At 51.0% G+C, this 22,265-nt stretch overlaps 1 protein-coding gene across 8 annotated transcripts in view; it reads right to left on the bottom strand.

Annotated features, from left to right (window-relative positions):
• Positions 1-22,265, bottom strand: part of DAB2IP (DAB2 interacting protein) — a 309,499-nt gene that overhangs the window by 7,862 nt on the left and 279,372 nt on the right. For 6 of the 8 annotated variants that reach the window (XM_081847484.1, XM_081847482.1, XM_081847485.1 and 3 more), the window contains 7 exons: positions 19,089-19,325; positions 15,340-15,541; positions 12,363-12,541; positions 9,290-10,184; positions 7,184-7,336; positions 3,906-4,111; positions 1,020-1,107 (listed from right to left, as the gene is read on the bottom strand). In XM_081847484.1, the coding sequence (XP_081703610.1) occupies positions 1,020-1,107; positions 3,906-4,111; positions 7,184-7,336; positions 9,290-10,184; positions 12,363-12,541; positions 15,340-15,541; positions 19,089-19,325 (1,960 nt within the window). The remainder of the gene's footprint in view (positions 1-1,019; positions 1,108-3,905; positions 4,112-7,183; positions 7,337-9,289; positions 10,185-12,362; positions 12,542-15,339; positions 15,542-19,088; positions 19,326-22,265) is intronic. The other 2 variants (XM_081847483.1, XM_081847486.1) reach the window with 2 other exon arrangements.

Raw genomic sequence — 22,265 nt, 5'->3', positions numbered from 1 at the left:
GGGCCACTGCTGGCATATGGCCCCTGGAGATGCTGGAAAGGTGGTGAAGTGGCCATCACACAGACCATTAAGAGTCTGAAAACTCTTGAACTGATGGACAACCCCAAGCTGTGTGTTTGATACTTATTTCCTTCCTCCTGCGTTGTATAAGAGTGTTGGGGTGTGTGGATGTTGGTGGGGCAGGAGTGGCCCCCACCCAGGGAGCAGGAAAAGCAGAATGTCTGTGACAAGGGGCCACAACCTCCCTCCACTTTCTCTACCTGCCTGTGCACAGAGTGTGCCCAAAGCCCTTTGCCTTGGGCCAAAGCCATCTGCAACAGGCTGATGAAGATCTCCCGGAGACTTGTCTGATTTTCGATATTGAATAGTGCCCAGAGACTAATTAAAGAACCAGCCAAGCGGTGCCTTTGCATAGGCCAGCAGTTTCTCTGATTGCCTGCTAATGGCGCAGAGCAGCAAGGGAGGGCCATGTCTTCAGAATTAGAAGCTGAACAAATCCCCAGAGCCTGCTCAGATAATAGACTCTCTCTCCACCGTCCCCAGTGCTCTGCCTGCAAAACCATTCACCAATCCCCTGCGGACAAGGTCACAGCCTCCAATCCGGGCCTCTGCGTAGCCTGGCGGGCAGAGACAGAGCAGGCAAAGATTTCTCTCTCCCATCGCTGGCTAAATTTACAGTTGCTAAATAGCAGAGGAGCATGGCCAGGTTTGAGAAGCTGGCAACACAGGCATGGCAACGGGCAAGGAAGCATAAGGACAACATCCTGTCCTCACAGCAGCCAGCCAGATGCCCCAATGTGAAATCTGCAAGCAGGACCAAAGCAGAAGAGCAACACTGTCCCCTCCTGTGGCTTCCAGCAACTTATATACAGAAGCACTGCTGACTAGTAGCCAGCAAGGTGTTGTGACAACTCTGGAGCTGCTAGGTGCTATAGGACCAAAATGTGTGCCTTCCTGGTAGACAGGTGCTGCAGGAGACCTGTGGCTGCTCCAGGTGAGCTTTGCTCGCAGGCACCTACCTGTGCGTCTATGATCTTCTGCTTGGAGTCCACAGCTGCCTGCATTTCTGCGTGATCTTTTTTCAACTCCTCCTCCACTGACATCAGCCTGTTGGTGGAAAATTTGCAATAGTTTCAAGTCTAACTGTCCTCCTTTGCTGGGTTTTTTTGGGCAATTTATAACCCCCACCCCAATTTGTGGCTACAAGCCTGGAGCAAACCATCAAAGCAAGGTTGGAAACTTGCTTAGGGCAAAAGGGTAGGAGGCTGAGGACATCTGGAGTGTGCTGCAGCTGGATCTAGCCAAAGGCTCACTTAGCCTGGAGCACTCCAAGTGGGGACGAAGGGAAGGGGCAACAGTAGCGGCTGAACCAATCTGTGGATCATCAGGATGAAAGCCTGGAATTTCATCACAAACCCAGGAGGGAGGGGTTGGGGGGCTGTTCCATGGCTGATGAACCCCACTGCACCTGCAGAGGGCCTTCTCAGTAGTGGCATCTGCCCGGTGGAACACCCTCCCAGCAGATGTCAAGGCAATAAACAACTACAGTGGTGCCTTGCAAGACGAAATTAATCTGTTCCGTGAGGCTCTTTGTATAGCGGTTTTTTCGTCTTGCAAAGCAAGCCCATTGACAGCTTAGCGGATTAGCGCTATTAGCGGTTTAGCGGCTTTTGGCGGATCAGCTGATAAGCGGCTTAGGGCTTAGGAAAAGGGGGGGGAGGGAAAAACCCCCGCAGGAACTCGCAAGACATTTTCGTCTTGCGAAGCAAGCTCATAGGGATATTCGTTTTGTGAAGCGCCTCCAAAATGGAAAACCCTTTCATCTAGCGGGTTTTCCGTCTTGCGAGGCGTTCGTCTTGCGGGGCACCACTGTATTTTACTTTTAAAAGACAACTGAAGGCGGCCCTGTTTTGGGAAGTTTTTAATGTCTGATGCTGTATTGTTTTTAATATTTGGTTGGAAGCTGCCCAGAGTGGCTGGGGAAACCCAGCCAGATGGGCGGGGTATATATATATTGTTGTTGTTGTTGTTGTTGTTGTTGTTGTTGTTGTTGTTGTTGTTGTTGTTGTTGTTGTTGTTGTTATTTTCAGACATCCTTGGATTATTCCAAAAGCCTATACCCCGAATTTAAAAGTGAAATGAATTATCAAGGTAGCATCCAGCATAAAAAACCCTATGGACTAGAAACTTAGTTATGGTGTTCTAAATAAGGGGTGGAATTCAGTTATGAATCCCTTCAGAGGAAGCTCCAGTGGGGGCGGTGTGGAGGTGGTGGGGTTTAGGGAGAACCACCAAACAGCACACAGGGAGCAGTGGGGGGAGTGTGTCTGGCAAGCTGAAATGGTTGCCCGCATGGAATGAAAGCTTTAGTGCGATACTGAATTCCTCCACAAGTTTATTGCATTTGTATCCCACCTTTTCCTCCAAGGAGCTCTAGGGGGCGTACCTAGTTCTCGCCCCTATTTAGTCTCCACAACAACCCTGTGAGGTAGGTTAGGCTGAGAGATGGTAGCAAGTGGCTCAGGGTCACACTCTAGTTGATTTCACTCATGGCCAAGTAGGGATTTGAGCTCTGGTCTCCCAGGCCCTAGTCTGACACTCTAAGCACAACACTGCACTGGCTCAGGTGTGGTGCTATGACCAGTTTAAGGCTGGTGGGGCAAGAAGGCTGTTCAGTCGTGAGGCCAGGGAAGCCCCCTCAGCACTTGAGCAACGTGTTGGCTAGACTAGGGAACTGGGTGTCAAATCAGCAGCTTTATACTGCCAGGCAGAACCTGATTGGCCAAGCTGCAGGATCACTCCCGGGCCACCTGTGGTGCTGCAACACAGCAAAAACCAAGTCCTCACAGGTCCTAGTCTGACTCTAACCCAGGGGTCGGTAAGGTTTACCTCACCTGGGCCAGGTCACTCCAGTGAAGATCCCTCTATGGGCGGGATTGTGCACCTGCAATTTCCAGCGTCTGCGCAGACACGATTTCCAGCATCTGTGCATGTGCAGACGCGATTTCCGGCGCTGCGGAAGTGAGTCCCCGTGTCACGCTGGTTTAGCGCAGCGCGCAGAGACTCACTGAGTGTGCGGCTTCGTCTGGGGGCAGGTTGTGGGCCGGTTAAACAACCTCCGTAGGCCGCTTGTGGCCCATGGACCTTAGGTTGATGACCCATGGGTAGGCAAACTAAGGCCCGGGGGCTGGATCCAGCCCAATCGCCTTCTAAATCCAGCCTGCAGACCGTCTGGGAATCAGTGTGTTTTGACATGAGTAGAATGTATCCTTTTATTTAAAATGCATCTCTGGGTTATTTGTGGGGCATAGGAATGTGTTCATCCCCCCCCCCAATATAGTTCGGCCCCCTACAAGGTCTGAGGGAGAGTGGACCGGCCCCCTGATGAAAAAGTTTGCTGACCCTGCGTCTAACCACGACACTCAGGGCCTTTCTCCTGTGTGCATCCAGCTGGGGTCGTGAACTGTTTCACTGCCTGAGGTGAGACATGAAGCGGCTTCCCTGCTACCATTGCTTCCCTTACCTGGGTGGCACAGCAGCGCCCACAATGTAGTGATGACAATGGCGGGTTTTGGAAAGATTCTCGCAGAGCGCGAGAGAGACCTTGCTAAATTTTGGCGACATCTCACAGAGCATGCACACTATCTTGCGAGATTTAGGCGAGATCACACAGAACGCATGTGAGATCTTGCAAGATCTCACAAAGCGCATGGAATATTGCAGGGTGCAAGAGATCTTGCAAGATTTCAGTGGGATCTCATGAAGCGCACGAGGCCTTGCAAGATTTCAGGCGGAACATGGCGGAACGGAGGGGTCTCTCACCGGAAGCCACCAACATGGCTTTGCCCACGGGGTTCCGCATCCCAAGATGGCTGCCTCAGCCTGTCTCAGGCTGCCCCTCCTACCTGCTGATGATGCCCTTCATCTGGATCTCTTTGTCTTCCTGCTGCCGCCGCAGACGCTCCTCACTCTCCTCCAGCCGCGCCTGATACTCCAGCACCAGCTTCTGAGTATTCTCCTCCTGGCACTTGAAGCGAGCTTCGTACTCCTCCAGCTTCTTGTTCGAGATGCGCAGCTTGTCCTGCAGGACCACCACGTCCTGCTGATACTGCTGTTGTGCAGGAAACATGCAGGAGAAAGGGCTGTGAGCACCCTCGCCACCCACGGACTCCCCTGCTCCACACAGCATGGCAGGGCCCGTGCCAGCAACCACACCCACCCCGGTCAGCCGCTCAAAGCCCTTCTGTCTCTGCCCAGCCATCTCCTCCAAGCCACCACTGGAGCAGCGCCACCTGTCCACAGGTACGTGTGTGTTTTGCACATTGGAAAGACTCCGTATGGAGCCGTATGGAATCATGGAATTGGAAGGGGCCTAGCGGGTCCTGTAGCCCAGCTCCCTGCAATGAGGGAATTTCAGCTTAGTGTGGGGAAAGACAGGAGAAAGGCAAGTCATAGTGGGAGGTGTGTGTGTGTTCTGATTTCAGGCACTTCTTCCGACAGTGGTCTACAGTGGGTGGGTGTGGAAAGGAAACACACAACCTACGCTCCTCCAGATGTTGCTGGACTACAAGAAATCTGCTTCCGGGCCAGGTTCAAGGTGTTAAAGGTAAAGGTAAAGGGACCCCTGACCATTAGGTCCAGTGGCGGACGACTCTGAGGTTGTGGCGCTCATCTTGCTTTACTGGCCGAGGGAGCCGGCGTACAGCTTCCGGGTCATGTGGCCAGCAGGACTAAGCTGCTTCTGGTGAACCAGAGCAGCGCACGGAAACGCCGTTTACCTTCCCGCTGGAGTGGTACCTATTTATCTACTTGCACTTTGATGTGCTTTCGAACTGCTAGGTTGGCAGGAGCAGGGACCGAGCAACAAGAGCTCACCCGATTGCAGGGATTCAAACCACCGACCTTCTGATTGGCAAGCCCTAGGCTCTGTGGTTTAACCCACAGCACCACCCGTGTCCCCAAGGTGTTAGAAGTTAGTATATAAAGCCTTTAACAACTTGGGCCTAGTTTACATGCAAGATTGCCTTACCCCAAAAGGCATCCACTTGACCACCTTGACAGGAAGAACTGGCACCACTACAGGTGCCACATAAAACCCAATTGTTTAGTGTGGCAGCACCTGCACTTTGGAACTCCCTGCCTATTGATACAGGCAGGTGCCTTCGCTGTATTCTTTTCAGCGCCTGCTAAAAACATTTGTTTACACAAGCCTCAGCCTTTTTCAGAATTTTAGCTTTCTCTGTGTTTTAAACTATTGTAGTAATTTTTTCTTTTGTAAATCGCCTTGAGGCTTGTTTCTTTACAATCAAGTGGGGTGCAAATTTTATGAAATAAATACATATGCTGGCTCCTAGGAGCTGGATTCCCTTATTATCTAATCTTGCTTCCCCCAAAGAGGAGTAAATCTTAATTTTGTCCAGCACCCTGCAAATGGGCAGTTTGCTCTGGATTTTAATCCTCTCTGCCTCTCCACCCCAACAGCCCACAACTGCCCTATACAGCTGAGATATGGAGGATTGAAACCACTGCTGCTGTTTTTTTTCTTATTTATGACTTTAGTGCTTCTTATCTTTTCTGGTAAACCGCTTTGAGGCAGTCAAGTGGTGCGTAAATTTCATGAAATAAATGAATGGATAAACAGCATGCAGGGGTTTCCACTGACTCAAAGCCTGCAACACATGCGTGTGCGTATGCCATGTGGTCGTATCAGGATTCTTTTGCTGTGGACTTTATTTGCCGTGCTTTATTGACCCGTGCAAACGCTGCAGGAATCTCCACTGAAAGAACTTTGTGGAAGCCCTCTCAGCATTCTTTTCTTACAGGGGTTCCATCAATGAAGAGTAGGGAGGGATTGGTCAGTCTCTCTCTCTCTCTCTCTGTGTGTGTGTGTGTGTATGCACAAAGGAACTGAGACAGTGCAAAGCCATGGCAAAGGTGCCCACGCGCATCCGTTTTACGGAGCCACCCTGGAATTCAGGAGAAGTGAAGAGCTTTAGTGGCAGTGGCTCAGCAGCAGAGCATCTGCCTGACACGAGGCATCAGGTTCAGCTCCCGCAAGGATCTCCAGGTAAGGCTGGAAGCGACTCCCCACCTGAAACCTCTGGAGGGCCACTGCTGCTGCCCGTCAGTGTAGGTAATGCTGAGCTAGATGGACCAAGTGCCTGGCTCAGTATAAGGCAGCTTCCGGCACCCTCACAAAGAAACAAATGAAGCTGCGGACGCCGCGGAGGAGAAACTTCTGACCTCTCCCTTTTAACTGGGCGGCTTCGGGAGAGGCAGGCAGGAAACAGGTGGGAGGCAGAGAAAGAGGCGAGAATTTGAAGGCACTCGCGCCAACCGGAGAGTATGGTTCCAGTGGAGACAGTGGCAATGAGGGTGGCACTGGCAGCGAGGCAACAGCGGTTGCTCCCGTGCCTGCTGTCCTCCCGTCCAGATCTTACCATGTGGCGCAGCTGTGGGAGGTGTGTCTGTGGGGCAGGGAATGGGGCATGGATTATGTCAATGGAGCCAGCAAGGGAATGACAACAGCACAACGGAAATGCAGGAAATGAGCAATGCCAGGCTGGGATTATAAAAATGCTCAGAGCTGCTCTTGTCAAGGAAAGACAGGCCCCTTCTTTGGTGGGGTGGGCTGGGGAAGGAGGAGGGACATAACCTGCTGCCCAGGTTCTCTCTGTAGGAAGGACCTCTCCAGATACAGCTGGGAGTCTTCCCTGCCTGAAAGCCTGGGGAGATGCTGCCAGCCAGTGTTGACAACGCTGAGCTGGCCAGACCAATGGTGTTTATTTACCTGTTTCACTTATTTATTGCTTTTATATCCTGCCTCTCTTTCTCCAAGGAGCTCAAAGTGTCTGTGCATGGCCCTTTTCACTTAATTTCCACCACCAGCCTGTGAGGCAGGCTAGGCTGAGGGGCAGGAACTGCTCTCCTTGGAGAACAGAAAAGGGAAGAGACAAACGCAATAGGTAAAGTGGTCAGGGAGGGTGGGAGTGGCAGCCTGAGGTCATCAGGAGGGCTGCAGGACCTACACCCCCAACGCCCTGCCCTACATGAAAAGCAGTAGTGGGCAAGGAGCAAGGGCCACTGCAGCCTTCGAACGGCACAGGCCGGGGAGCGGATGTGTTTACAAAGGCAACTGTCTCTCCCTCTGGAGAAGCCACTTCTGCGTCCTGCCCGGCGTTACCTTTTCCCCTTGGCCGAACTCCTCTTTATTCCGGATCTTATCCCTGTGCTTGGGTTCTGGGTCACTGCTCTCCTCTTCTAAAAACTGCACGTTCATATTCAAAAGCCAAGCGGCTGTGCGGTCCAGGGCATTGGGGTTCACAGGAGAAGGGGCCTAAAATGAAACATAGAACCACAAGCGAAAAGAGGGAGTGGAGGGGGAGAAAAAGAAAAAAGAGGAAACCGGAATGGACATGAAGCTAGAGAAAGACAGAGAGCACATGTCCCAAATACCCAACACTTGGGTTTTTGGTTTAGTAGGCAGTCTTCCTAGAGCCAAGCCTTTTCTAGGACTTTAGACTGGAGGGAAGCTTCACCTTCCAACCTGAAATGGTTTGTTTTGAGCACTAAAACCGCATTCTACGCAGGCATTCTGTTGCAAGGGTCCCCCTATACAAGCACCACTAGCCTTCTGGGGCCAAGTGGGCTTTGACGCTCCCCCAAGTGATGGCAGAGCGCTCAAAAGTTCTTTTCACACCAGGAAATCTCAACGGGGGGGGGGGGGAGCTTTTTAAGCTCTCTCCTTTGCTTGTGTTCAACTCATGGAATTTCTACCTGCATATGGTTGAAATCATGCGAGTTAAATCTGCTCAAGGTGTCACCGCACTGAGTTTCCAACCTTACTTCAGGCCCAACTTCATCCCTGAATGAGAAGGCTGCACCTCTCAAGTCTGCTCCCCATATCTGGAGGTGCTTTTTACAGAGGGACAATTTCCCCCACAACAGTGGACAGAGCTAGCAAAGTTTTATTAGGAGGGTTTTGGGGTGGGGGTGCAGCTCTCTATTGCTAGAAAGAGGTATTTTAATGTCTTGGTCCCCCCACCCATGTAATGCTGTTCCAGGGCATACCTAGAAGAAATCTTGCCCCTGCGCTGCCCCCCCATGACACAATAATGAGAAAAAGAAAATGACAGATGTGTCAGAAAAATAGGGTAGCAGCGGCGCTAGCAGATTTACCACATAGAGACCTACTGCCAGTACCCTGAACCCATCAGGAGATCTGGGTTCTCCCTCTTTCAGATTTGTCTCCGAAATTCACCCCCCACTTCATGAGCTGAAGAATTTTGAAATCTGTATCAACGCCTTATCTCCGGCTCCCTCTACCCTTATCTCCCTGTGGCTTCCCTAAGAAAACAGCCTAATCTGTTTTGCGGCTGAGCTGACCTCTAAAGGAGAAACAACCCTGGCTCACAGCTCCTGCTTGCAACCTCCCCACTCTGGGGAGCGAGAGGCACTGTGGATGCTCCCAACCCACCGGCTACAAGCGGACCTAGAGAGAGTGCATGTGACTGAGGCCTTAATTAGCCCTCAAATAACAATTAACATGGTTGAATTTGAACAAGGAGCTTCATTATTTATTGTGTTCCCAGCTAATAGGTGAGGGGATGCGGATGAGCACCAGAAGGAGGGGGTGGGGGAGGAGAGATTATGACACCAGGCTCAGGTGCAGGTGGGGGGAGGGCTTGATCCAACCACTGACCCCTTTCCTGCTGTAGTTTCTGGTCAAATGGGGCTGTTTGGAACAACTCCAGCAGCTTGCAAGTCCCTGTTTGAGCAAAGGTCACAGCCTGTGAGAGGAGGATGACTGAAGCACAGAACTGCAGAGTAAGAAAGGATACCAAGGGGTCATCTAGCTGGCTGGCCTAGCGTGGCAACTCCTCTCACCTGCCCCTTCAGCTGCTCTGAGCAATGCTTCCCAACACCCTCAACCAGTGTGCATGTGTTTCGGCTGGGGAGGGCACAGGGAACGACCAACCTGCTCTCAATTTCTCTCTAGCTTCGGTCGAACAACTCCAACCAGTGGTGCTTCTCTGCCGCACACGGAAGCAGCAAGATCGTGAGATGGCACTGGATCTGGTGTGGCATGGGATGGGGTGGGGGAAGCCGGAACATTTATGGGCAAAAGCAGCAGCAGGATGGCAGAGCGAGATGAGGAACAGCCTCCCGCCCCCTGCACACACTCCCACCTGAGATGGTGCAGATTCTGGCTGGAGAAGCGAGGTCCTCAGCCAGGTGCCCTCTCTGCCCCCTCTCCCCAACCTGCCCCTCCTGCCACGCCCGCACTGACCTGCTTATGCACCGTTCGCTGCTTCATCTCTGGGCTGTCTCCCTTGGAGGAGGAAGACTGCTGCCGGAGCCGTGCCCCGCTGCCCGGCCAGTCGGGCGAGGAGGAGAGCATGCCGCCGCTGGAGGGGCGTGGGTACTGCATCGTGCTCAGCAGGGAGGGCGGCGTCCGGCCCCGAGTCACCGGCGGGGGTGGTGGGGGCGGGGGCGGCTGGTCTATCCGCCTCTGGGGCCCCCCGCTGTTCTGCCGGGGCATTGTGGGCTGACCACCCTTGTCCGAAAGCGAGAGTTGCCGGCGGGCCAGCTCCCCGGCCCGCCGGTTGAAGTCCTCTGTTGCAGCAGCCACCACAGCGGGGTTGCCGAAGGCGTGCTTGCCCACCGCTGCCAAGTCCTCGCTGTTGCTGTGGGAGCTCAGCGAGCTGTGGCACTCAGAGCCTGAATCCGCCAGCCCACGAGGCGAGAGGGGCAGACCTGCTGCCATCTGGTACACAGGGTTCTGGAAGGAGAGGGGCGCCAGGAGCTGGGGCCGTCCGGGGGTGCCCTCTGTGCCAGGTGTCGTGGGGGTCTGGCCTGCCCGGCGCACGGTGGCCATGGCGGCCACGGCGTTCTGCTGAGTCCGCGTGCCCCATGGGCCCGGGGCCTGCCCGATGGAGGGGGGCCCATCGCCGAGTGGGTCAGCCGGCCCCGGGAGGGCGGCCACACCATCCAGAACCCGGCTGTCCTGCAAGTCCACCATGGAGAGGCTCTTGCCGCCGTTGGACATCTGGACGTCAGGCTCATTGGCCTCCGAGTAGCTGGAGCTCCGGGCAGGTGAGGGCTGGGCCCCCGCAGACCTTGTGACAAAAAACAAGTCCTTGTTTTCAGGGGTTGGAGACGGTAATCGTGTGAAATCTATCAGACTGTGGGGGAAATAAAAACGCATAAGGAGAAGAAGGAGAGGAGGAAAAGAAGGAGACAGTGAGAGAAAGAGCTGTGGTCGCTGCACGAGAGGCAGCAGCTCTTTCACAGGACAGCAAGCAAGCAAGCAAGCAAACAAAAAACACCCCAGCGCCATCGACACGCATGCGCCACACGCAGGCTGTTGGGAGGGTGGACGTCTCATGGATGTGGCACGCCAGGTGGGAAATGCTGAAAGGGCCATCGCTTGTGGCCTGGGCACCTGCCTTGCATGCAGACGATCCCAAGCTCCATCCCCAACTGGGAATAGGGCTGGGAACTGCCCCCTGCCTCATGCCGCTGCCAACCAGTGTGGGCAGCACTGACCCTGGTGGAAGTTTCCTACGGTCCTAGACCTCCCCCTTCATTATTGAAGGTCCAGTCATGACCGACTCTGGGGTTGCGGCGCTCATCTCACTTTACTGGCCAAGGGAGCCAGCGTACAGCTTCTGGGTCATGTGGCCAGCATGACTAAGCCGCTTCTGGCAAACCAGGGCAGCGCACGGAAACGCCGTTTACCTTCCCGCCAGAGCGGTACTATTTATCTACTTGCACTTGGACGTGCTTCTGAGCTGCTAGGTTGGCAGGAGCAGGGACCGAGCAACGGGAGCTCACCCCGTCACAGGGATTCGAACCGCCGACCTTCTGATCGGCAAGCCCTAGGCTCTGTGGTTTAACCCTTCATTATTACTCCTCCCTTATTTTTCTGGTGGCTGGCAAGTCAGCCTCCGCCCCCATTGTACTGTTAAGGTTCTGTGTATGGGTCAGCATCAGAGGGGAAGGGGGCTGCGAGCATCAGGTACCATCATCATGCCTAGCTAGCAGGGCCAGTGGTCAGGGATGATGGGTGCTGTAGTCCAACCACAGCTGGAGGACTCAAAGTTGGGATGCACTGGGTTATAGTGCCAGCAGGAGATCAGGGTTTGAACTCCCCACTTGGACATAAAGCTGCCACTTGGGCCGCTCACCGTCTCTCTTAGCCTAACCTACCTCACAGGGTTGTTGTGGGGATTAAAATGAGGAGGGGGGGCATCCTTGCCACCTTGAGCTCCTTAAGAGAGAAAAATAGGCAGCGTACAGATGCAATAAGTGAGAAAATAAAATGAGACAATCTCAAAGAGGATGGAGATTCATGATTTTTTATTCGTAACCAATATGTTTTTGTCCAGTAAAAGGGCTTTCCTCATGGGGGAGGGCGTCATGTAAACAGCTCAGAAACAGCTGTTTTTAGAGAATCATGGAGTTGGAATGGACTCCTAAGGCTCTCTGAGAAGGAGTCTCCTTGTTTCATTCTGCCCACTGGATGCTTCCTAATGTCATGAGCCAAAAATTTATTTTGTTTTATTGGGGAGGCTTACAGTATTGTTTTACAAACCAAGTTATGTTTATCTTAATGGCATGCATATTGTTTTGTGTATACAGAGAAGAACAGCACTGGGGAGCTGGAAGGGACCTCAAGGGTCATCAAGTCCAAATGCCTGCAATGCAGGAATTACAGCTAAGAAGCCGGCCTGTCTAGATGGATGCTGCCTGCCTGTGCTGGGGAGCCTGCTCTTCCCCATAGGCATCTGGGGCTGGCTCACCCTGCAGCAATTCAGGGCTCCGGAACCATTATATTAAGAAAGCCTCTTGTTCTGCAAACCGCCATGTGGGTGAACAATTGATTTTCAACGACGGGGAAGAAAATGGGTTTTTGCAACAGCTAATGCTTTTAAGCCCAGATCAAAGGTGGGGTGGTTTTACAAGGGTGGTTAAGAGCATGCTGCTTTGAGATCCAGCCTTGTGCATCGTTTAAATCGTCCCTGTCCCCCCACTGATTACAGAGAGAATCTTGCTGCCGCCGCCACCCCTCTCCGATTGCTCATCTCTCTAATTAAACACATAGCTTCCACCTGAAATTTATCCATTTCAATGTTTTACATTTCAAAACAAGGAGCTGCACAAGGCGGCAGAAACCGTTAGCAGGCGAAGTGTCCATCCGCCATGGCCACCTTTTAGCCTCCCCCCTGCCCATGGCTGTCCCCCACCCCCAGGATCCTTCGGGGCTGCCTCAGCCAGTTTTTCCACAAAAGCCCTCCCCCATTCGCCTGGCAGGGTTCATCTCTGCTCCACCCCCACCCCCTGCCCTTGCCCGTCCTTACCCAGATAAGTCGTTCTCGATCACCATCTTCTGCAGCCCCACAGATATGCTGTTGCTAGCGTTGGGCGTCGAGGCAGCATGATCTGCTGTGACGGAGACTTGCACGCAGGACGGGTTGCTGAGGGCCGAATTGACGTCCCTCAGAATGCGTGGCAAGGGTCCAAGCTTTGTTGCTGTGCTCTGGAGGAGTGGGGAGAAACACAAGCAGGGCCATCACTGAGCATACCTATCCCAGCCACACAACAACGTCTAGGCAACACAGCGACCATATATATACGTAATAGACAATCTTTATAGAATTCCTTCAAATCACAAAAAGTTCAAAATGAAATCTTTAGTCTCAAAGTCTCTGAAAATCTTTAAATGAAGCAAGGTACCAAACTTTGTACGGTGGAAGACAAGCTGTGAAGCTTTGTGCATTGAATAATGATGTTCAACACTACACAGTGATTCCAGATATTGACTACTGTTTTGTAGAATTCTTCGTCAGCGTGGTGGGTGGATATAGAATGCTTCACAAACCCATCTTATTTTGAATGAATGTATGTAAATGAAAATATCAAATGCTGTGGAACAGTGTTCATGTAAAAATGTAGTATGCAGTGACAAAACAGTATAAAGTTTGGTACCTCGCTTCATTTAAAGATTTTCAGAGACTTTGAGACTAAAGATTTCATCCTGAACTTCTTATGATTTGAAGGAGTTCTATAAAGATTGTCTATTATGTATGTATATGGTCATCGTGTTGCCTAGACATTGTTGACATTCTCTTTGCAACACAGGGGTTTGTTTGGATACTTATCCTAGCCACACAACAAAGAGGCTTCCAGTTCCGTCTTCAAATATTTTGTTAACTGGAAAATAAAAAAAATTCCTTCCAGTAGCACCTTAAAGACCAACTAAGTTAGTTCTAGGTATGAGCTTTCGTGTGCATGCACACTTCTTCAGATACACTGAAACAGAAGTCACCAGACGCTTCTATAGGTCTGGTGACTTCTGGTGACTTCAGAGGTCTGGTGACTTCTGTTTCAGTGTATCTGAAGAAGTGTGCATGCACACGAAAGCTCATACCTAGAACTAACTTAGTTGGTCTTTAAGGTGCTACTGGAAGGAATTTTTTTTATTTTGTTTTGACTGGCAGACCAACACGGCTACCTATCTGTAATTGTTAACTGGAGTCCACTAGCAGCTTGACACAAGGGGTTCCCCATATGGGGCTTGAAGACTCTGAATGCCTTAAGATGCCTTAAGATGGAAACCAGACATTGGGGTTGGCCCTTCCCCATCTACACATGCAGGACAGATCACCCCACTCCACTTCCTTGTTTCATGAGAATGTGATAAGAGTGCTGCTGGATTGGGTCCATGGACCATCTAGTCCAGCATCCAGTTCTCACAGTGGCTGACTGAGTGCCTAACCCTCTTTTAAAGCCACCCAGGTTGACGGCCATCACTGCCTCTTGTGGGAGGGAGTTCCACAGTTCAACTATGCCCCTCATTCACCAGGCGGAGATGCGCCAACCAGATGGGCATGGGCAGGAGAGTGTGGTTGGGGGAAAACAGCCTTAGGTGTCAAACTGAGACCTGTGCCATGCCTAATTATGCCAGTGGGTCAGATGCCAGACCAGTGTCATGTAATAATAATGATGATGATAATAATAATAATAATAATAATAATAATAATAATAATAATAATAATAATAATAATATTTATACCCTGTCCTCCCCAGCCAAGACTGGGCTCAGGGTGGCTAACACCCAATATAAAAACAAATTGATTGAGATACAACTTAAAAAACAAGATTAAAATACAACATCATTAAAACATTAAAATGCAGCCTCATTTCAATGGAAACTCAAATCAAAAACTTTTGGGGGGATGAAAACATCGTCTTCACCAAGGCCAACTATCCAGACTGGTCCTACGTGGGCCAGAAAAAAGCCAGGGAAGTCCCCAAATAGGAGTTCCATTACAGAAGGAGAAAGGAAAAAAGAAAGAGGGGGAGGGAATCAAATGGATTCCAAGCCAAAGACCAGGCAGAACACAGGAATACAGCCTGACTACAAAACTGGAAAGAACCAGTTAAGGAGGAACCTAATGGTTGAAACAACTCCAGTTAAGATACAAGGAGGGTTCTGCACGTGCTGTAAAAAAATTGGGTTACGTGTTTCCAAGGAATGTGGTTGGATGAGAGTTGCTTCAGCAATAGGGTAAAAGAAGGAGGTTGGGAGGAGGACGAAAAGGCCAAGATGATGCACCTTCCCCCCACCCCCAGTTTCTGATAGCGAGTTCTCTCTTGCATAGGAGACAAGATGATCTCAGAGCAAAAAAATAATCTGGACTTCCCCTTAGCTTGGGAAACTGAACTGGAGGCCAGCAAATACCTGCCTTATGGACTATACCAGCCCCAGCCGCCCACTCCCTCAGCCCCCCAATCTCCTGGAAGGCACCAGTTTAGGGAAGACCTGCTTTCCAGACTGTCCCGTTTGAATAGAGGGTTTTGTTTTGCCCTTTTTTTTTTTTAAAAAAAGGAATAATTATTTACTTAACATTTCACAACAACAGCCAAGAATGTAGAACTTGAGCTGGCAAGATCCAACTTAAGTTAGGTGCAAATAAGGTTCGCTATGGTTTTTAAGAAGCCTGCAAACTTTGGTCATAAAAAAATGCACCTAATTTTGTTTGCACAACAATGTGCCTGGAGGACGGATTTGGCATGCAAATTCTGCTGTCAAAGTCAGAACTCCTTTTCATTCCTGAGTTTCATGTTTTCAGCTTGCCTGTCTTTGCTTATAAACATATCCACAGTTTTGTATGCTGACTGAGACTTTCCTGACAAAGAAGGAGTGTTCAAATGCCGACGTACGTACTGCTCACTGTTGATTTCCCATGATTATACACTGCATTTTTAAATTATTGCTTTGGTGGGGTAGTTTACTGGTGGGTGGTTATACAAATTCAACAAGCCAGCGGGTACCTGGTCCAGCTGAATCACAACTTCCCAGAGCAGAGAGTGTAAGGTGGAGAGTTCACGGCCCAGGTCAATGTACCCTTCGAAACCGGCCGTGTTGGATAGAGTCTCTGGGTTGGAGATCTCCAACAGGAACCGCTGCATGTTGGTCCACTCGTGCTCCAGGAACTGGTTCATGAAGGACATGTATTCTTCTTTGCTGCCAAACCTGTTACAAACAAAGCACATGAAGCGGTCTGGTTGGCCGCTGTGAGAACAGGGCAGTGGGAGAAGAGAAGTCTTTACATCTGACCCAGCGGCCAGGCTCCCCTGATGCTCATTAAGAATGGAACCTCCATGTCCAGAGGCTGTCTACCCATAAATACTGGTTTCTAAGGGATCAGGCAGGTTCTTGTCCTCACATCCTGCTTGGGTGCTGTGGGGCTAGAGGGGCCTTTGGTCTGTCCAGCAGCCAGGCTCTCCCAGTGTTCTCACAAGACTCAGATACAACCCATATTGAGTGGGTTAGCATGCCACGATGGCAGAGCCAACTAACCAGAGTTTGGGGTGTTGCTAGGTACATCAGAGACTTGGAGTAAAGATGCACAGCCCAAGTGAAGATGGTGAACAGGTGTGTTTCCCGCCAGAGCCGTGTTTTTGCAGACCACCCAACCAACCACCTTGCAAGCAAAGTAAACAAACTTGGTGATAGCGAGGGGAGCAGGAGAAGATCCAGTGCCTGGTGCAAAACACACACCAACAATGCACCTGGTTGGGGTGCTAATATCTGGAAATAAAGCTACTTCTCCTGTCGAGCCAGCGATGGTTTAGTGGTTAGAGCAGCCTTTCTCAACCTTGGGTCTCCAGCTGCTGTTGGACTCCCATCATCCCTAGTGAGCAAGACCAGTGGTCAGGGATGATGGGAGCTGTAGTCCAACAACAAAAGTTGAGAATCAATGGATTAGAGAGTGCTGTGCTATGACCTGGGGGACCAGGGTTCTACCCCCACTCAACCCAGGAAGGTCTTGGGATCCATCTAGCTTAACTAGCAGCACTCCTCCAGCGTTTGAGACTGGGACCATTCCCAGCCCTAACTGGAGACGGCCCAGATTGAGCTTGGGTTCTTCTGCATGCAAAACGAAGCTATGATCCTTCCCCAACAGGTAGGTAGGAAGCCGCCTTATACCATGTCCAACCATTGTTCCACCTAGCTTAGTCTGCCTACACCGACTGGCAGCAGTTTCAGATAGGGATCTTTTTCTAGTACTGTCCAGAAATGCTGGGGATTGAATCTGGGGTGTCCTGGGTGCAAAGGAAGCACTCTCCTATGGAGCTGGGGCCATAACAACACAAGAAGAGCCTGCTGGATCAGGCCAATGGCCCATCTGTTCCAGCATCCTCTTCTCACCTGTGGCCAACCAGGTGCCTGTGGAAAACAAGCAAGTAGGATTTGAGCGCAAGAGCAACTCTCCCCTTCTGTAGCTTCTAGCAACCAGGATCCCAGAAGCATTGCTACCTCCAGCTATGGTAGCAGAGCAGAGCCATCATGGCTAGTAACCCTCAATAGCCCTCTCTTCTTATATCTCTGTGCTGTTGGGCAGCTGAGAGTCTGTGGATCAGGAAGCTGAAGTGGGGGGGTGGGCGGTGTGGGCAGGGGCTGCCAGGAGGTGGGCTAAGAGCTGGATTTCGGCCTGAACCCCTTTACGACTGACCCAGCCAAAGCCAAATCACTGGCCTTCCAGATTATGTAATTTCACCCCCTTCCACAGACCAGGGACGCCCAAGGCCTTGACAAAGTCACCTTCGCTGAAAAGATTCTTGGGCGGTCGGGCAATGCCAAATTAGACGGCTGCGTTGGCAGGGAGGCTGGCTGGCCAGCAATTTGAGCAGGTGGGTGTACGAGTGAGAGAGAGATGGTGGAGGAGGGCTGATCCTGTCAACTCATGCGACACAGATGCAAGTCTCCTCTGTTCCAGCAGACCCCATCTTAAGATGCTTTTGTCAGCAAACTCACTCACTGCTGCTACTACCCTCTCTCTGTCTCTCTCTCTCTGTCTCTCTCTCTCTCTGTGTGTGTGCAGAGATTCTCTTTCGTTTGCTCTCTATCTCACAGCTCAGGATAAGCAGCTCAGAGCTCCTGAGCAAAGCCAGTGGGGAGATTTCTGAAATCTTTCCCCCTTTGTTTCCACCAAACCTACAGGCTTAGTTTAGAAAACTGACAGCACGGCTGTTTCCCTTGCCAGAGCTGATCCTCCTGGTTTTAGGGGCTTTAAAAAATCATAGCGCCAAGAAGTGTATGTATGCAAGGGGGAGGGGGGAAGCCTTGTGCAGTGTGGGGTCCAACATATTCCCTATCCTGGCTCCATTTGAGCTTGGTTCTATTGCAACTGGAGAGGTAAACACAAAAACAAACCTGATCACCCATTTCCTCCTTGAATTGTACTAAAAAAGAAACACCGTCCCCAGCAACCCCGCTTTAAAGCTTGGGGTGATTTGCCTTACTGGAACTGTGTTGTGATCAGCCATGACTCCTGCATTGGAGGGGGCTGGACTAGATGACCCTCAGGGTCCCCCCCAACTCTATAATTCTATCCAGTCACTTAATAGCAAGGAAGAGGAATCCTTATCCAGCTTCCCCTCCCTGTGCAGTTCTGGGGCAAAGGGTTGGGATGGGTTAATAATAATAATAATAATAATAATAATTTATTATTTCTACCCCACCCATCTGGCTGGGTTTCCCCAGCCACTCTGGGCGGCTTTCAACAGAACATTAAAAAAAAAAAAAGTTGCTGGAGCATCAGATGCAACTCTCACTTTTGTACAGTGGATTACATTCCAGCTGTGCAGAAGGCAGAGGCTCCCATGCACCAAAAATCTATCCATCCAGGCAAACGGGAGGCATTAGCACAATTCAAGGACTCAGGGAGAGCCTGGAGCAATGCTAATGAGTGGGTGTGGACTAGGGAGAGGGTGTGTGTTCTGGAAGAGGGCCAAGGGCCAGAGAGAGAGAGAGAGGCCTGGATGGCCACATTCAGCTCTCTGGCCTGAGGTTCCCCACCCCTGAGTTATGGTAAGTCACAGCCCCCAGAAGACCCCCGTTTGGTATGATCTCAGATTAGCAGAGCTGGAAAGTGTCTTTCCCAAAGACCTTCAGAGAAGCAGATGGAGAGCAGAGCTACTGGTCTGACCCTACAAGCTGCGGGATGAGTTACTGAGTGCAGAACACAGATGCCTGAGAATCTTAGCTTCAATTCAAGTTTCTAGTCCTTACTGTTGCCAAGCGTGGAGACAGACAGCCAGGTCGTGCATCCACAGCAGTGACCACAGGAGGAATGACCGCTGGGAGGAGCGCCGAGAGAAGAAACGCCCTGGTGCACCTGCAGCAGCACAACCAGACACCTTCATCTGCCCCAGCTGCAACAAAACATGTCTCTCCTGTATTATTCCCCACAGCCACAACAGGTGCTGCAGCCTGCCAATAAGCGTGACATCACCTGCAAAGACGCACTCCTCCACTGTCTCCCGAGACAGGCGGATGCCAACAACTGTTGCCAGTTGAAATTTAAGAAGCCAGAAGGGTGCCCAGATGAGATTCATAGCACTTGGGACAGAGGGAGATGAATCTGCAGATTGGGCAGATTTATAGCCATTTATGTGGGCAAAATGGTGAGCCTTGGGAGCGCTCAGCCTCTGGACCTAATGCAGCTTCCCGGTCGTTTTTAAGAGAGAGAGAGACGGAGAGAGAGAGAGAGAGGAGTTCCTGGGGAAAGGTTTACTTTGCAAAGTTGGCCAGGTTCTGCGTGACCTTGGCGATCAGGGTCAGGGTGCGGGCTGTGCGGTCATCGGGATACTCCTGGAGGAGGCTGAAGAGGGAGGGCGACATGATGGCCGGGCAGAGGAAGCGGAGGAACAGTGAGGCGCTGATCAGGCGCTCACTAATGTCTGGGCGGCCGCGGCTGCTGCACTCCTGGCGCCACGAGGCGAAGACCTCCTTCAGCTCTCTCGGGAAGACGCTGCAAAGAGAGACAAGAGGAGGGAAGGTGGGTACGAGGCCTTTTGCTTCCCCTGGGGGGAAATCTTTTTTTTGGAGGGAGAAGCACCCTCTGGTGGGCTCCAGAGGGAAGGAAGAGCCCCTCTAAGTCCTCCTCTAGCACAAATCAAACCTGAGCTCCCCCAAAATATTTTAAAATTTCTCCTATTCTGGTGCTTGCATTGAAAGTATTTATTATTTATTCCCTAAGATTCATATACCCGCTTCGGTGTGCAGAAAATACTTCACAGAAGTTTATAAAACAGCATGGTTATTGGTAAAAGAAAACAAAAATATTTCAAAAATTAAAACCATCCATTAACCAAAAAACACATCAGCAATCCTATACAGTCATTCCTGGGTTACTTCCGGGTTGCGCCGCTCGCGCATGCACAGATGCACAAAATGACATCATGCGCAGAAGTGGCGAATCACAACCCGTGTGTGCGCAGACCTGCCACTGATGGGTTGCGTTCTTTTCATATTGCGAACGGGCCTCCGGAACGGATCCCGTTCGCAATCAGAGGTACCACTGTATATGACAGGTTTTGCCTGAAGCACCACTTTAGCTAATGAGGTCTCCTGCTGCTGCCGCGCCGCCAGAGCATGATTTCTGTTCTCATCCTGAAGCAAAGTTCTTTACCTGAGGTACTATTTCTGGGTTAGCGGAGTCTGTAACCTAAAGCGTCTATAACCTGAAGCGTCTGTAACCCAATGTACCAATGTACAACAAAGGTGCCTGTCTGGTGCCAATAGGTAGACAATTCCAAAGACCAACACCTTACAAACACAGAATGGGAATTACATGACACTTGTAACAGTGCAAGTTGGAATGGGAAGAAAGATTGGCTGCTAATCCACACTGGGAAACTGTAGCTCTGGGAGGGGAATAGAGAGTCTCCTATCAACCCCCAACACCCTTAACCAGCTGCAGCTCCCAAAATTCCTGGGGGGTGGAGCCACAACTGTTCAAAGTGGTACTGAAGTGCTTTAAAGCTATGGTGCCAAGGTGGCCTTAGACTTCAGTTCCCACCAGCGTCAGTCAGCACAGCTCTATGCTGGCCGGGGCTGATGGGAGATGTAGTCCAAAGTACCCAAAGAGCACTGGGATTAACTAAGCCACAGACAGGGAACCTGCAGCCTCCAGATGATGCAGGAGCCCAACACTCATCATTTCTGCCTACTGGCCACGGTGGCTGCTGGGAGCTGCAGTTCCACAGCATCTGGAGGGCTGCAGATTCTGCATCCCTGAGTCAAAAACTGACAGCCATTAAAGCTGGATCTACCATACTTTTCGCTCTATAGAACACACTTTTTCCCCTCCAAAAATTAAGGGGAAATGTTTGTGTGTCCTATGGAGCGAATGCAGGTTCCTTGGCTTTAGCGGAGGCTACGCGTTGCTTTCGCTGAAGCCTGGAGAGCGAGAGGGGGACCTCGCGCTGCGCTCCAAAGGCTTCGGGTTCCTTTTGCTGAAGCCGGGAGAGCTATTCTAGCTTCAGGGTTAGCTGTCCCAGAAGCCTCCGCAGGGCACGGGGATGAAGGCTCAACTCCGTGCCCTGCGGAGGCTTCACACAAAGCTAGACCAGCTATCCCAGCGGCTATCCCAGAAGCCAGAACAGCAAGAGGCTATCCCAGAAGTCAGATCCCTCTTGCTGTTCTGGCTTCTGGGATTCAGAATTATTTTTTTCTTGTTTCCTCCCCCCCAAACTAGGTGCATCCTATCATCTGGTGCGTCCTATACGGCAAAAAATACGGTAAATGATATTTGCTTCCTGGTAGTTCCATCCCTGCCTCTTCATGGTGCAGAACTCTAGCTGCAGTTCCCCCTTGGGCTAATTTTTGAGGCTTTCTTTAGATTGACTTTGCAGTAGCTCAACTTTTTTCCTTTTTGGAAACAACAACAACAACAACAACAACAACAACAACAACAACAACAAAGCAAACAACAACAACAACAACAACAACAACAACAAAGCAAACAAATGCTAATTGTGTGATGGAACTCAGGGTCACCCAGATGTCCCAGAGGACCAGCTTTCTCTGTTTGGAAACTGCAGGTAAGCGCATATAGCCAAGGTGTCACGAGATGCAGCAGCAAAATCTCTTGCAGGTACTGGCTGGTCCTGCTGACCGCCCTTGCGACCAGGGCTGCTGCCAAACTCTTCAAATGGTCTCTGCTTCTGTGTCTTTCACAGCTACTAGCAGGGGTCACCAGGTAAAGGCTCATCCTTGCATAGGGGAAGGGTTAGGACCTATTCCCCACCCCCCCGGCATCTCAAGTTGCTGTTAAAAGTACAAGAGCGGGGCACACTTATTTTTCTGGTCAGTTGGCAACCTACTACTCTCTCCCACATCAGGTCCTTTGGGAGCATCACACATTTACTGCCATCTCTGTAGTTGCCCCTTCTTCAGAGAGAGAGAAATGTGATTACCTCTGAGCATGAAGAAAACACACCCCAACCCCAGTTGTGAGCACCTAGATGTCATGGTCACACAAACACACACATTATATGTCTGTGAAAACCAATACAGTCATACCTTGGGTTACAGATGCTTCAGGTTACAGACTCCGCTAATCCAGAAATAATACCTCGGGTTAAGAACTTTACCTCAGGATGAGAACAGAAATGGCGCAACGGTGGCAGCAGGAGGCCCCATTAGCTAAAGTGGTGCTTCAGGTTAAGAACAGTTTCAGGTTAAGAACGGACCTCCAAAACGAATTAAGCTCTTAACCCAAGGTACCACTGTACAGTGGACGCTGGGGTTGCGAATGTGATCCGTGCGGGATGCAAGTTTGTAACCCACAGCATTCGCAACCCGCAGCTGTGCGTCTGCGCACGCGTGGGTTGTGATTCGGCGCTTCTGCGCATGTGCGGCCGCCGAAACCCAGAAGTATCCTGTTCCAGTACTTCCGGGTTTCGGC

The sequence above is a fragment of the Podarcis erhardii genome, assembly GCF_964252035.2.
Source record: "Podarcis erhardii genome assembly, chromosome: Z".
NCBI classification, from domain to species: Eukaryota; Metazoa; Chordata; class Lepidosauria; order Squamata; family Lacertidae; genus Podarcis; species Podarcis erhardii.
Note: the sequence above shows the minus strand (reverse complement) of the source record. Positions and strands in the feature narration are given on the sequence as shown.